Raw genomic sequence first — 15,720 nt, 5'->3', positions numbered from 1 at the left:
ATTCAGGAATTCCCTGAGGAGCACACAGGGACAGAGGCAATGCTGGGGTCTGGGAAGGAGGGAAGAGGAGCTGAGAGCAGAACTCAGAGGTTTTGTTGTTGAGGTCTCTGCTCCTCTGGAGATGCACAGAGCCCACCTGGCTGTGATTGGATTGGATCAGCTGGAGAAGAAAAGGTTCAGGGAGGCATCAGAGCATCCTCCAGTGGCTGGAGGGGCTGTGGGGAGGCTGGAGAGGGACTGGAGGCACAGGACAAGGAGGGATGGATCAGGATGGGTTCACACTGCCAGAGGGGAGATTGAGGTGGAATATTGGGAAGGAATTCCTGGCTGGTGGGGGGCAGGCCCTGGCACAGGGTGCCCAGAGAAGCTGTGGCTGCTGCTGCACCCCTGGAATGTCCACAGCCAGGTTGGAGAGGGCTTGGAGCAGCTTGGAATAGTGTAAAGTGTCCCTGCCTGTGGTAGGCGGTGGCACTGGGTGGGTTTGAGGTCCTTTCCCACCCAAACCATCCTGTGTCTCTGTATCAGGAATTCTGACCCTGGTGTTTAGGGCTTGTGAGAGAACAGGAGCCTGCTGACACAAAGCCTGACACAGTGGCTTTGTTTTCCTCTAAACAGGCTTTTAATTCTCTCTCTACCTTGTTCAGTTTGTACCTGGTGTATAACAAAAGGAAATGTGCTGTAGTGAATGAGCACAGAGTTTATCTGCTGAAATCCAGCTGGAGTTCCAGCATCCATTCCCACGCTGTCTCTCCTTTCCCCAGGTGAGGATGCAGGAAGACGCCGCCGTCCTCAACAAAAGGATGATCAGCCAGATGGGCATGGCGCCGCTTCCCGAGAGCTCCAACGCTCTCCTTCCTCCCTTCCAGGAGCCCCCCTGCGAGCTGCAGCAGAGACCTGACCCCTCCCTGGGCCCGCAGGCCAAGGACGCCCCCGGCAGCGCCGCGGGCGACGCCTCGGTGGACGCCATCTACAAGGCGGTGGTGGACGCGGCCAGCAAGGGCGTGCCGGTGGTGATCACCACGGCCGGCTCCAGCGCCGCGCAGCCGAGCCCCATCCCCGCCCTGAGTGCCATGAGTGCCTTCACAGCCTCCATCGGGGACCCCCTGAACCTGAACCTGTGCGGGGCCGTGCACGAGGGGCGCGCCCGGGGCGGCCGCGGCGCGCGGGGCCCCAAGAACGCGGCCGAGCACGGCAAGGGCGGCCCCGGCGAGGGGGACGGCTACGAGTATTACAAAACGCCCAAAAAGCAGTGGGAAGGGGAGCAGAGCCCCGGGGGGGAGATGGGCAGGTGGAAATGCGAGGAGTTCCTGGAGCAGCACTCGGGCCACGTCCACGGCAGCCCGTGCCACGAGAGGCCCAACAACGCCTCGGCGCTGCTGCAGGGGGAGCAGCACCAGGCCCTGCTGGCGCCGCGGAACTGTCAGAGCGAGAAGGCGCTGGAGGAGAATTTCAGGTATAACAATTACAAAAGAACTATGATGAGCTTCAAGGAAAGGCTGGAGAACACTGTGGAACGATGTGCACACATCAACGGGAACCGCCCGCAGCCCAACAGGGCCTTCGGGGAATTGCTCAACGCTTCCAAACAAGACCTGATCCTGGAAGAGCAATCCCCCAGCTCCTCCAATAGCTTGGAGAGTTCCTTAGTGAAAGACTACATCCATTACAATGGAGATTTTAATGCCAAAAGCATTAACGGGTGCGTGCCCAGCCCCTCGGATGCTAAGAGCATCAGCAGCGAGGAGGAGCTGCGGAACCCCGAGTCGCCCTCGTCCCACGAGCTCATCCACTACAGGCCCAGGACGTTTAACGTGGGCGACTTGGTCTGGGGCCAGATCAAAGGACTCACCTCCTGGCCTGGCAAACTTGGCAGAGAGGAAGAGGTTCACAATTCATGCCAACAGAACGCTGAGGAGGGGAAGGTATATTTAGTATATTTATGCCTCTATGCACATCTCTCTCTCCCTCCCCGCCAGCACACAAATCAAAATTTTGTCTTTATTTTGTCTCTTTTAATGGCTTTTTTTTCCTAGCTGTAGCTTGTAGAGCTGAATTTCCCCTTCATTTCCTGCCAGGGCCACGAGACAGGTTAGGTTTGGGCTTTGCTAAGTGGTTTCTTGGTGTTAACAAGAAGGGGTTCTCACTTACGTGGTGTGTTCAGACAAATTCCTGGCTGTGCCCAAAGCATCTGATACAGAAATACCTGGAAGTGCTGAGGCTGCAAAAAGCAGAAGTGGCCTCATCAGATTGAGGAATCCTTAATGAGTGAAATCTTGCTGATTGACACACACTTCTCACAGGAAATGCACACACATTTCCAGCTCTAAAGGAGGTTTTGATCATCATTTAGTAATAAGGAAAGTGTTCCAATTTGGTCTTTCATAGTAAAATTCTCCTTTTGTGTTAACAAATCATGTGCTTGTTGGGGAATATACAGGAAATGCAGTTATCAAGGAGTTATTGGTAATTTTATTATGAAAAATTCTCCCAAATCTGGTCTCCACTGCTTCTGTAACGTTTTATCTTTGTAGTTCTTACAAAATGCTGCATGTCTTCCACCTATAAATATTAAAAGTTTTTAAAGTGCATAAGCAGAAAGTGGAGATTTAAGGAAATAGGGGTTTGTCAGTGACACAAAGAAATCAGATCACTTAAAACTGAGGAAATTGGGTTAAACCAGTGTTCTTTCCCCAAAATTCAGCCAGGAGCAGATGCTACAATCAGGTTAGGAACTGGAGGATCACAAACTTTCAGGGATGAAACAAAACTGCAAGAATTCCGTGTTCAATATCCCTGTCTGAGTCAGGAGCACAGGAACAACATTCCCATTCCCAGTGTGCTGTGATGGATGAACAGAATTGGTGTGTCCAAATCTCTGTGAACGTTTCATGGAAATGAAAGGTTTACTTGTGTAAAGAGGGAATTTTCTTACCTGCATTCCTGAGCAATTTCATGTTTCCTCCCTAATCTGTTGGTTCTGTGCAAACCTTTGCTGTGCTGGGGTTTCTGTGGGAATTGTGGGGTGTTAAATCCCATTTTACTGGATACTGAACACAAAACCAGGGAATCCTTGGAATGCTCACAGCAAGGTGGAGACCAGTCCACGAGGAATTCCCACATCATGGATCACCTCTGGCATCAGGTCACCTTGAATTAATCATTTTAAATTTAAATATGGAAGAAATGTGTTGAATTCCTTCATCAAGAAGTGTGGGGTGAACAGTGGAAATGTGGTGGAAATGTGAATTCCAAAGGGCAGGAGCTGAGGGTGGAAGGTGGGATACAGGGAATAACCCACACCAGACCAGAAGGAATCACCTGGAAAACCACAAAGAAACACCTTGGAAGCCACAAAAAAGCGCCTTGAAAACCAAATGTTCTTCAGGAATTCTTGACCAGCCCATGGTGGGAGAGACCTGCAGCACTTGGGAAAATTCCTTTTCCTCTGGAGCTTCCTGAAAACATCTTTAAAGTCTTTGTGTAACCAAATGTGACCCTCCTGTGTTACATTAATTTGCTGTTGGGATTTGTACATTCTCTTCTCTTTAGATTATTATAATTTGATTTTTTGTTTCCATTTAAAAGACTTTGGGCATTCAGGTGTTTAATGGGATAATGGATCTGTCTGGGGGATCCAGACAGGAAAAAGAGGAATTTTGCACTTCCTTTCCTTGGATTTTGGCTGCTGGAAATTAGAGGAGCCCAAGGAAAAACAGCAGAAATTTCTGGGAAGCAAAAGAGCAAGCCTGAGTGTAATCCCAAACCAGAGGAGTTGTAGCTCATTAAGCAATTAATTTGATTATTACCCACCTTGGTTATTCCTCATCACCTAAACAGGACCAGAGCAATCAAAGGTTTTGTGGGAGCTTTTCATGGTGAATTTTACCAGGGCAAATCCTGACTCAGTGTGACTTTCCAGGGTTAAACTGGGCTGGTTAAACTGGGCTGATTAAACTGAGCTGGTTGAACTGGAATGGTTAAACAGGGCTGGCTAAACTGGAATGGTTAAACTGGGCTGGTTAAACTGGAATGGTTAAACTGGAGTGGTTAAACTGGGCTGGCTAAACTGGGCTGGTTAAACTGGGCTGGTTAAACTGGTCTGGCTAAACTGGGCTGGGTAAACTGGGCTGGGTAAACTGGAATGGTTAAACTGGAGTGATTAAACTGGGCTGGTTAAACTGGAGTGATTAAACTGGGCTGGTTAAACTGGGCTGATTAAACTGGGCTGGTTAAACTGGAGTGGTTAAACTGGAATGGTTAAACAGGGCTGGCTAAACTGGAATGGTTAAACTGGACTGATTTAACTGGGCTGGTTAAACTGGACTGGTTAAACTGGACTGGTTAAACTGGGCTGGGTAAACTGGAATGGTTAAACTGGACAGATTAAACTGGAATGGTTAAACTGGAATGGTTAAACTGGGCAGATTAAACTGGACTGGTTAAACTGGGCTGGTTAAACTGGAATGGTTAAACTGGGCTGGCTAAACTGGGCTGGCTAAACTGGAATGGTTAAACTGGGCAGATTAAACTGGACTGGTTAAACTGGAATGGTTAAACTGGGCTGTGGTTAAACTGGGCTGGTTAAACTGAGCTGGTTAAACTGGACTGGTTAAACTGGGTTGGGTAAACTGGACTGGCTAAACTGGAATGGTTAAACTGGAGTGATTAAACTGGACTGGTTAAACTGGGCAGGTTAAACTGGGCTGGCTAAACTGGGCTGGTTAAAGTGGAGTGATTAAACCGGGCTGATTTAACTGGGCTGGTTAAACTGGACTGGTTAAACTGGAATGGTTAAACTGGAATGGTTAAACTGGGCTGGTTAAACTGAGCTGGTTAAACTGGACTGGTTAAACTGGGTTGGGTAAACTGGACTGGCTAAACTGGAATGGTTAAACTGGAGTGATTAAACTGGACTGGTTAAACTGGGCAGGTTAAACTGGGCTGGCTAAACTGGGCTGGTTAAAGTGGAGTGATTAAACCGGGCTGATTTAACTGGGCTGGTTAAACTGGGCTGTGGTTAAACTGGGCTGGTTAAACTGGAATGGTTAAACTGGGCTGGTTAAACTGGGCAGATTAAACTGGACTGGTTAAACTGGGCTGGTTAAACTGGAATGGTTAAACTGGGCTGATTAAACTGGACTGGTTAAACTGGGCTGGCTAAACTGGGCTGGTTAAACTGGACTGATTTAACTGGGCTGGTTAAACTGGACTGGTTAAACTGGACTGGTTAAACTGGGCTGTGGTTAAACTGGGCTTTTCTGGTGCTGCAGTTAAATTAGGGAGGATTCCTCCCATCTGTGTGTGATCTGATGTTGATATTGATGATTATTAATTGTTATTTCTGTTGGAGTTGCTTTCCATACCCTGTTTTGTAGCATTTTGATACTTCTTCCCAAAAAACCCAAGTGTTTTTTAATGTATAGCCATTACAAAATGCCAATAATGAAGATTTTTTGTTACTTTAAGAGGTCATTTGTTTCCCAAACATGATGTTAATTCTTGATAACATTATTTACATGGAACTTTGCAATTTCTCTCCTGGCAGCCCTTGGCAGTTTGTTCCTTATGTGTTTGTTCCACATTTCTGTCATGGATAGGGATAATTCCTTTTCTCTCATGTTTGTCCTTAGAAAAGCTCCCGAGGTTCTCAATTTCTTCTGAATTTGTGTTCTCCAGTGAAGGGAGGAGTTATTGGAAATATTTGCATTAAAAGTGAGCAGGTTTTAAGGGAAAAATGCTGCCATTTGTGGCATAATTGAATTTATTTCATGAAAATTGAAATCTCAGCTCACCCAGTGCAGCTTTCCCCATTAATGACTCCTGGAAGTGCCTGGATCAGCACATTCCCAATTTCTTTAGCACGGGTGTGACTTCAAGACATGGAAATCTGGTCTGAACGTGTAAATTTGGGCCTTATTTGGAGAGATTTTGGCAACTGCTCACTCATTACCTCCACCTTGTCGTGTCCACACATCAGATCTGTGGTGAATATAAATTATTTAGGAATTGGAAGGCTGAATTTGGAGGGAATTTGCATTCCCACTTCATTTCCAGGTTGTGTATAGGCACACACTCAATACTTTTGTATTTATGTAAAATGTCAAGTAAGATGTAGCAAAGAAACAAGAACTGAACAATTTCTTTAGGTTGATGTGTCCTAAATATCTGATTTTGTTGTTTTTACCAGCAGGAATGAGTGAGCCAGATCAAAATAACAGAGAGATGTGGCTTCATGTTTTGAGATGGAAATGCTGAAATTACAGAGATGTTATGATTAATTTTCTGCTTGTATTGTTTACACTGGGACTGAGTGGTGCCCACACCGTGGTTGAAACTGCTTCAATTTAAAATATTCAAGATTTAAATTCCTGATCAGTAATTAAATTCATCCTTGATCAGTAAAAAAAAAAAATACAAAATAATTAAAAGAACTGATTTTAAGACAAACAAATACAGCTCTGGTGAAGATTCCTGGATTAGGAAGGCAAAGAAGGATTTCCTTCTGGAATGGGGATGGATTTGGCCGTGCCATGAGTTGAGCAGGGACCTGGAATTCCTCACCAGGAGCTGATGGGAACACAATGGGACCATCATTCCCAGGCACTCAGAATTCCAGGTGTAAAATCCATGAGTGGGACACTCCACCAGCACCGCCAGGAAAGGTCTTTAAAAGATTCTCCTCAGTTTTGTGCCATAAATGTCCCAGATTTGTGTTTCTGTTGCCGCTGTGAGAAATCCCAGTGATGGATGAGTGTGGGAGGGGAGGGCAGCCCCAGGTGTGGCTGTTGCTGCCCCTGGGCTGGCAGGGCAGGAAAAGGGGATTTGCTGCTCCTCTAACGGGGTTTGGTGTCCGTCCTTGCCCAGGTGGAGCCCGAGAAGCTGAAGACACTAACGGAGGGGCTGGAGGCGTTCAGCCGCGCCAGGAAAAGGAACAGGAAGTGAGTCCATCCTGCCTCCCCCCAAATCCCACCCATTCCCTTCCCTGGGCCATCATCCCTTGGCATTCCTCATGGTTTTTTGGAATCTGAGGTGTTTCCAGTGCATCTCTGTGGAATATCCCTTTGGGAGCTTCTGGTGGCGTTCCTGAGCTCCAGCACCCAAAAACTCATCCCGTCAGAATTATCCTGCCCAAACCACATTTTATACCCACACCTGGCCTCCTTCCTTCCCCAGGCTTATTCTAGAAATCCCCTTTATCCCATTGCTGGGAAGGGCTGCAGGATTTGTGGCCTCCCCACCAAATCCCACCCATTCCCTTCCCCGGGCCCTCCTGGGCCTTCATCCCTTGCCATTCCTCATGGTTTTTTTGGAATCTGAGGAGTTCCCAGTGCATCTCTGTGGAATATCCCCATGTGGGAGCTTCTGGTGACGTTCCTGAGCTCCAGCAGCAAAAATGTCATCCCATCAAATTATCCTGCCCAAACCACACTTTATACCCACACCTGGCCTCCTTCCTTCCCCAGAGTTGTTCTGAGAAATCCCCTTTATCCCATTGCTGAGCAGGGCTGCAGGATTTGTGGCCTCCCCACCAAATCCCACTCATTCCCTTCCCCAGGCCCTCCTGGGCCTTCATCCCTTGGCATTCCTTGTGTTTTTTTGGAATCTGAGTTGTTCCCAGTGCATCTCTGTGAAATGTCCCCATGTGGGAGCTTCTGGTGGCGTTCCTGAGCTCCAGCACCCAAAAACTCATCCCATCAGAATTGTCCTGCCCAAACCACGCTTTATACCCACACCTGGCTTCCTTCCTTCCCCAGAGTTGTTCTGAGAAATCCCATTTATCCCACTGCTGGGAAGGGCTGCAGGATTTGTGGCCTCCCCCCAGATCCCACCCGTTCCCTTCCCTGGGCCCTCCTGGGCCGTCATCCCTTGCCATTCCTCATGTTTTTTTGGAATCTGAGGTGTTCCCAGTGTATCTCTGTGGAATATCCCCATGTGGGAGCTTCTGGTGGCGTTCCTGAGCTCCAGCACCCAAAAACTCATCCCGTCACAATTATCCTGCCCAAACCACACTTTCCAACAAGACTTGGCCTCCTTCCTTCTTCAGGGTTGTTCTGAGAATCCCCTTTATCCCACTGCGGAGAAGGGGCTGCAGGATTTGTGGCCTCCCCACCAAATCCCACCCATTCCCTTCTCTGTGACCTCCTGGGCCTTCATCCCTTGGCATTCCTCATGGTTTTTTGGAATCTGAGGTGTTCCCAGTGCACCTCTGTGAAATGTCCCCATGTGGGAGCTTCTGGTGGCGTTCCTGAGCTCCAGCAGCAAAAATGTCATCCCATCAAATTATCTTGCCCAAACCACACTTTATACCCACACCTGGCCTTCTTCCTTCTCCAGGCTTATTCTAGAAATCCCCTTTATCCCACTGCTGGGAAGGGCTGCAGGATTTGTGACCTCCCCACCAAATCCCACCCATTCCCTTCCCTGGGCCCTCCTGGGCCTCCATCCCTTGGCATTCCTCATGGTTTTTTGGAATCTGAGGTGTTCCCAGTGCACCTCTGTGAAATATCCCCATGTGGGAGCTTCTGGTGGCGTTCCTGAGCTCCAGCAGCAAAAGTCACCCCTCATGCATTTTAAAAAGTCAAAATTCTCCTGTCCAAACCACACTTTATACCCACCCCTGGCCTCCTTCCTTCTCAGGGTTGTTCTGAGAAATCCCCTTTATCCCATTGCTGGGAAGGGCTGCAGGATTTGTGGCTGAGCTCTGGCTCACACCTGGGCCAGCTGCTGGGCTTTATCCAACTTTCACCTTTTAGTGACAAACACCAGCACAGAAAATCTGTAAGCAGCAAATATTGGGGCGAGAAGCATCAGGATGGACAAAAAAAGGGAAATTATTGAATTTTGGGGGAAAAAAACGCTCTGGACATCTTTAGAAGGATGACAGAGCAGGAACTGTGCTGTGATTGGGTTTGTTCTGGGATGGTGCTCGTTTTCTGTCCTAGGGAAAATACATTCCTAAACCTGTGGGAATTTAAACTCAGCTCTGAATGACCTCAGGCTGAAAGGGATTGAATAACTCCCTCTCTTCCCTCCTCTGAGGGGTGAGCTTTGCTTTTATTTCTGCGTCCCACGGGGCCAAAGAGAAGGAACTTTTGTACCACTGAGACAGTGGTGGCTGTTTTGTCCAATCATCCCCAAAATACCTTCCTGGATGTTAAGGGAGCTCAGGAGGGCTTCTGGTGACTTCCCAGTTATTTATTCATGTCCCTGAAGTGAAATCAGTGACTCAAGGACAGCAGGAGCAGATTTAAGGTGCTTAAAGCTGACACAAACTGCTGCTTTACAGAGGTTTGTCTCCATATTTCAGCTTACTTCCTAGTTTGAGTCCATTGCTGGACATTTCCTGGTTTCCCCATTCCTGCTGTGGATTTATCTGGCAAAGTTCATGGGTTTCTCTCTGGTTTGTGATGTATTACTGGATTTTTATCCAGGTTTTTAAACATTTAGTGTTGAATACAATGGCTGCACGTGGAGTGCTCATCACACAGGCCCAGGGTTGGGTCAGCAGAGCAGGATTGGTCTCCAGGCCCTTGAAGTGAATGTTCACATTCCACAACAATTCATGGAGTTGATGATTCCATGAATTCTTTGTGTCTCAGCTCCATCTCAGCCCTTCCTTTCCTGCTGGAGCCACGTCCCTGCTTTGCTCCCCAGGCCATTATTGACCCCAAAATGGGAATATTGAGCTTTGACTCTGTGATTTAGAAGGCTGAACAATTGTTTCATTAAGCTATACTGTATTACACTATATACTACACTAATATATATATATACTAATATATATATATATATATATACTATATATAATATACTACATATATATATATATATACTAATATATAATATACTACACTAATATATATATATATATATATATACTACTAATACTAAAGAAAAACTCGTGACACAGCTTTGATTTAATTGGTCCGTCAATCTGAGCAACCATCACCAGAGTCCAGTTAACAAATCCCTGTTGGTAAACAACCTCCATAACACATTCCCCATGTGCCAAACAGGAGCAGCAAACAGAGATAAGAATTGTTTTCTCTCTCTGAGCTGTCTCCCTGCTTTCCCCAGGAAAGTCCAGGGAGAGGGAATTCTGTCTCTCCCTGTTAAAGGAGTGTGTGAGGCCATGGCTCAGCTTCCCCAGCCCTGCTGTGCTTGTGGGGCGCCCCATGGCAGGGAGGAATGGTGAATCTGACTCCATGTTTATTATTTTATAATACTATAATGCTATATACTTATATATATTTAATACTATAATTAAATATTATAATACTATACTATACTATATATATATATAGTATAGTATTATAATATTTTAGTATATAATATATATATAGTATATAATATAGTATTATATTATATATATAATATATTATATAGTATAGTATAGTATATAATATATATATAATACTATAGTATACTATATATATATATATAGTATACTATATATAGTATACTATAGTATACTATACTATACTATATACTATATAATTAATATTATAATACTATAATACTATAATATTATATAGTATAATATAATACTATAGAATATAACAGAACGCTATCCTAAACTGTGCTAAAGAATACAGAGAGGATCCAGACAGAAGGCTGAAAGATAACAATGAGAACTTCCTGACCTGTCATCCTCCATCACCTGCTCATCCTCCTCCTCCTCCTCCCGTTTCCTCCTCTCCATCAGGACCTGTCCCAGTGGGAAATTCCTTCAGGAACAAGGAGACCCCACGGGATGGTCCCTGTGCAATGAGATGGGCCTGGGGCTGCCCCCTGACCTGGGGCAATTGGGGCTGGAGGGAGGAAACGTCCCCCCAGCTCTCCCTCAGTGGGGTGAAATGGGATATTTGAGAGAATTAATGCAGTTCATTGAAAGCTGGAAGGATATTTCACTTTTCTTGTGTAATCCCAGCACAAACCTTTCCTTTCCATAATGTTGGTGCAGCTCTGACCTCGCTCCTGGTGCTCCCAGCCTGGGTCAGCACATCCCCAGTGAATTCCTGCGTTGGTTTTTCACTTTTCTCACATTTTATTGCTGTCCCTAAGAGTTACTGATGCCTTTCATCTTTTCTCCCCAGGAGTGGAAAGCTAAATAACCATTTAGAAGCTGCTATACACGAGGCCATGAGTGAACTAGACAAAATGTCTGGGAATGTAAGTTCCTTTTCCTTGGGATATTTTCCTTTTCCATCTTCCTGCATGTGTGTCCATTGGAGGGAGGCTTGCTTTGCGTGGCTTTCTAACAAATCCTGGGTTTATTTTCTGGAATAACGAGGAATTTTCAATATTTCCCCTGCATTAAAAACTTCACAGAGATCTGATGGTTCTGAAAAATGGGAGAAATTGTAGGATTTTAGGTGCATTGCAAATTTTATTGCTTTTGACAAAAGAGATTTACACATCCAGCCTGATTATACTGGGATGAGTTCCTGTTCCAGGGGCTCCTCTGGCTGCTGCCACCAAATCAAACTCATTTCCTTCTCAGCTGCAGTAGCAGGGCAGAGAAACCACATTTGAAAGCACCTTTCTTTTGAGTGCAAAACTCTTGGAATTCAAATTTCCCCATAAGAAATGAAAGATATTGTCATGAAAGGTAAGTTAAAAAAAAAAGAATATTCCTAATATACCCAAGAGTGGTTTTTCCACACTAATTACAATTATTGTATCTTTCCAATAACAAGTTTGGTTTATAAAGTATCCTCATTTATATTTCTAGAACATGGCTGTAATTTCATTGCAGCCCACCTAAAAATAAAAAGTAAATCTATCACAGCACATGTAACCTCCCACATCTTCTCTTTGGTCATTAATTACTCAAATTATTAATTATAAAATGTTTGAACACAGGGGGAAAAAGGTTTTTTGCTGGTACTCAGTGCTCAGGACTGAAGATGTGCAGGCTTGGAATTTACAGTAACACTTTTGGAGCTTCTGGGGTACAAAAGGAAAAATATTTATGTATATATTTGAAGAACTGAAGGCTTAGAGCTGACTTCAGACCCAACAAGAAATATTTAAAAAATTATTGAGTAGCTTTTAAGTAAGAACACAAGCAAATTTTCTTAAAGCTGAATTTAACAAACTGAGATTAGAGCTTTGATTTAAAATAACGTTGTTGTGTTTCCCTCCTTTGGAAGGACAAGGAGAGCAGGAGGTGATTTTTGATCTGTAATCAATAAATTTGGGATGGGTGTTTGGGCTGGCCCATCCTGCTGCCACCTTTTCCCACCCATAAATCCAGGAATATCAAAAGCTGCCTGCTCTGGGCACCCAACAAGAAATATTTAAAAAATTATTGAGGATCTTTTAAGTAAGAACTCAACCAGATCTTTTGTTAAAACTGAATTTAGCAAACTGAGATTTGATTTAAAGCATCATTGTTGTGTTTCCCTCCTTTGGAAGGACAAGGAGAGCAGGAGTTGTTGGTCTGTAATAAATAAATTTGGGATGGGTGTTTGGGCTGCCCCATCCTGCTGCCACCTCTTCCCACCCATAAATCCAGGAATATCAAAAGCTGCCTGCTCTGGGCACCCAACAGGAAATACTTTAAAAATTAATAAATTTTTTAATAATTATATTATATATAATAATTCTTTGATATATATACCTCCTGCTGCTGCTCCCTGAGCAGCCAGCAATGCCAGACTTGGGCTGTCAATCCAACCATAGCTGGAAATTGAATGTTTCCTTTTAAACACAGAATTTCTGGACATCCCTCATTGCTTAATAACAGCCCTGAGCTGGGCTTCCCCAATTTCCCATTTCCAGCATTTTCTCACCATTTTCTCCCCACCTTTTATCACTGCTCACTGAAATGTGTGAAGGTTTGTCACTAAGTGTGCCATTATTGCAGTTTGGGATCAGTCTCCTATCAGGAAGCTTTCAGTCCTTGATTTGGGGGTTTCAGTCTTTGATTTGGGGTTTCAGTCCCTCATTTGGGGTTTCAGTCCCTGATTTGGAGGTTTTAGTCCCTAATTTGGGGTTTTCAGTCCCTGATTTGGAGGTTTTAGTCCCTGATTTTGGGGGTTTCAGTCCCTGATTTTGGGGGTTTCAGTCCCTGATTTGAAGGTTTCAGTCTCTGATTTTGGGGGTTTCAGTCCTTGATTTGAAGGTTTCAGTCCCCAGTTTTGGGGGTTTCACTCCCTGATTTGGGGGTTTCAGCCCCTGATTTTGGGGTTTCAGTCCCTGATTTTGGGGTTTCAGTGTCTGATTTGGTGATTTCAGTCCCCAGTTAGAGCGTTTCAGTCTTTGATTTGGAGGTTTTAGTCCCTGATTTTGGGGTTTCAGTCCCTGATTTTGGGGTTTCAGTCCTTGATTTGGGTGTTTCAGTCCCTGATTTTGGTGTTTCAGTCCCCAATTAGGGGATTTCAGTCCCTGATTTGGGGATTTCATTCCCTGATTTTGGGGGTTTCTGTCCCTGATTTGGGGGTTTCACTCCCTGATTTGGGGATTTCAGTGCCTGATTTGGGTGTTTCAGTCCCTGATTTGGGGGTTTCAGTCCCTGATTTGGGGGTTTAAGTCCCTGATTTTGGGGATTTCAGTGCCTGATTTTGGGGGTTTCAGTCCCTGATTTTGGGGGTTTCAGTCCTTGATTTTGGAGTTTCAGTCTCCAATTAGGGGGTTTCAGTCTCTGATTTTGGAGGTTTTAGTCCCTGATTTGGGGTTTCAGTCCCTGATTTGAAGGTTTCAGTCCCTGATTTTGGGGGTTCAGTCCCTGATTTGGAGGTTTTAGTTCCTGATTTGGGGGTTTCAGTGCCTGATTTGGGGATTTCAGTCCCCAGTTAGAGGGTTTCACTCGCTGATTTTGGGGGTTTCAGTCCTTGATTTGGGGTTTCAGTCCCTGATTTGGGGGTTTCACTCCCTGATTTTGGGGGTTTCAGTCCCTGATTTGGTGATTTCAGTCCCCAGTTAGAGGGTTTCAGTCCTTGATTTGGGGGTTTCAGTCCTTGATTTTGGAGTTTCAGTCCCCAATTAGGGGGTTTCAGTCCCTGATTTGGGGGTTTCAGTCCCTGATTTGGAGGTTTCAGTCCCTGATTTGGGGTTTTCAGTCCGCGATTAGAGGGTTTCAGTCTCTGATTTTGGAGGTTTCAGTCCCTGATTTGGGAGTTTCAGTCCCCAATTAGGGGATTTCAGTGCCTGATTTTGGGGTTTCAGTCCTTGATTTGGGGGTTTCAGTCCCCAGTTAGGGGGTTTCAGTCCCTGATTTGGGGGTTTCACTCCCTGATTTGAAGGTTTTAGTCCCTGATTTTGGGGGTTTCAGTCCCTGATTTGGTGATTTCAGTCCCCAGTTAGAGGGTTTCAATCTTTGATTTGGAGGTTTTAGTCCCTGATTTGGGGATTTCAGTCCCTGATTTTGGGGTTTCAGTCCCTGATTTGGGGTTTCAGTCCCTGATTTTGGGGGTTTCAGTCCCTGATTTTGGGGTTTCAGTCCCCGATTAGGGGATTTCACTCCCTGATTTGGGGATTTCAGTCCCTGATTTGAAGGTTTCAGTCCCTGATTTTGGGGTTTCAGTCCCGATTAGGGGTTGTTCCCCAGCCCCTGCAGCTGCTGCCTCTCCCCAGGGTTTGGGATGCCGTTATGGAATCGCCTTTTCCTCTCTCAGAGCTGTTGATGTCCCTTTATTCTGTGTCACTGGGAAATACCCAGGGCTGGTTCCTGCCATTCCCTCCCACAGCCCTGGCTCCTCTGGCCCCTTCCTTTGCTGACTTGTGCATGTCCTCATTTCCAGGTCCACCAAATCCCGCAGGGAGACAGACAAGTGAAGCCTCCAAAGCTCAAGAGGAGGAAGATCTCTAGATAACATTGAATGTCTTTGTTACTGGTCCAGTCCTTATCGCAGTGAGCGTGCACATGAGTGTGTCTGTAGGTATTGATCCCGGCTGGCTCTGTCCGTGTTTCGGGGAGCTCGCTGCCACGGCAGGGCACCACGAGGAGCAGTGGTTCCACATTTGGGGTGCTCAGGAGGGATAGAGGTTGCTGGATAAGCCAATCAGAAATCGTGAAAGGTTGCAGTAACAATGTCAGATGATTTACTGAATTTTTTTTTTTTTTTCTATAATACTAAAAAAAAAATTGTGATTATAAGAAATAGTCCAAATGTTTCTGAGAAATTTTCATTGTGTATATAGATAATACAGAATTTCATGGTGATATCTGAACTGTAAATATTGTACAATATTGTCATGTACAAGCGTACCTAATGCACACTTTATCTTTTATTGTACAAAAAATAGTGTACAAAATTCTTTGGTTTCTATTGAGTACACATACAAGAGACTACCAGTGTAAAGTGATAAATAAAAATACAGCCTAAATGCTTTTATATGATAATGTAAAAGATGCTGTTTTTGTATTTAACAGCAGAGAGAAGGCATGATTATGTAATACCTTAATTATGACATCCACTTCACGCCACTGAGTGTTCATTGCTCTGTCTGTTTGGAACGAACCTTGCCTGGAAGTGCTGGACTCCAGTTGAGGCCTTTAGGAGAGCGCAGCCTCGCAGATTCCCAGCGGGATGTGGGATCCCAGCTCTGATTTAACAATTCCAAGGCTGCAACCCCTCGGTTGCGTTTTTATTTACTTAGCTTTGAACGTAGAACGCTGTAGATTTGATGAAAAAAATCACAAAAAAAAAAAAAAAGAGTAGAGGGACTATTTTAGTCAGCCATTTCTGTAGGAGAAGTTTCAGAGCCACCTGA

At 45.2% G+C, this 15,720-nt stretch overlaps 1 protein-coding gene across 2 annotated transcripts in view; it reads left to right on the top strand.

Moving 5' to 3' along the window:
- Positions 1-15,433, top strand: part of MBD5 (methyl-CpG binding domain protein 5) — a 150,414-nt gene extending 134,981 nt beyond the window's left edge. For both annotated transcript variants that reach the window (XM_074547847.1, XM_074547846.1), the window contains 4 exons: positions 762-1,922; positions 6,865-6,938; positions 11,097-11,172; positions 14,748-15,433. In XM_074547847.1, coding sequence (XP_074403948.1) covers positions 762-1,922; positions 6,865-6,938; positions 11,097-11,172; positions 14,748-14,819 — 1,383 coding nt within the window. In that variant the 3' untranslated portion in view covers positions 14,820-15,433. The remainder of the gene's footprint in view (positions 1-761; positions 1,923-6,864; positions 6,939-11,096; positions 11,173-14,747) is intronic.
- The last annotated feature ends 287 nt before the right edge of the window (positions 15,434-15,720 follow it).

Source organism: Zonotrichia albicollis, chromosome 10 (assembly GCF_047830755.1).
Source record: "Zonotrichia albicollis isolate bZonAlb1 chromosome 10, bZonAlb1.hap1, whole genome shotgun sequence".
NCBI lineage: Eukaryota > Metazoa > Chordata > Aves > Passeriformes > Passerellidae > Zonotrichia > Zonotrichia albicollis.
Note: the sequence above shows the minus strand (reverse complement) of the source record. Positions and strands in the feature narration are given on the sequence as shown.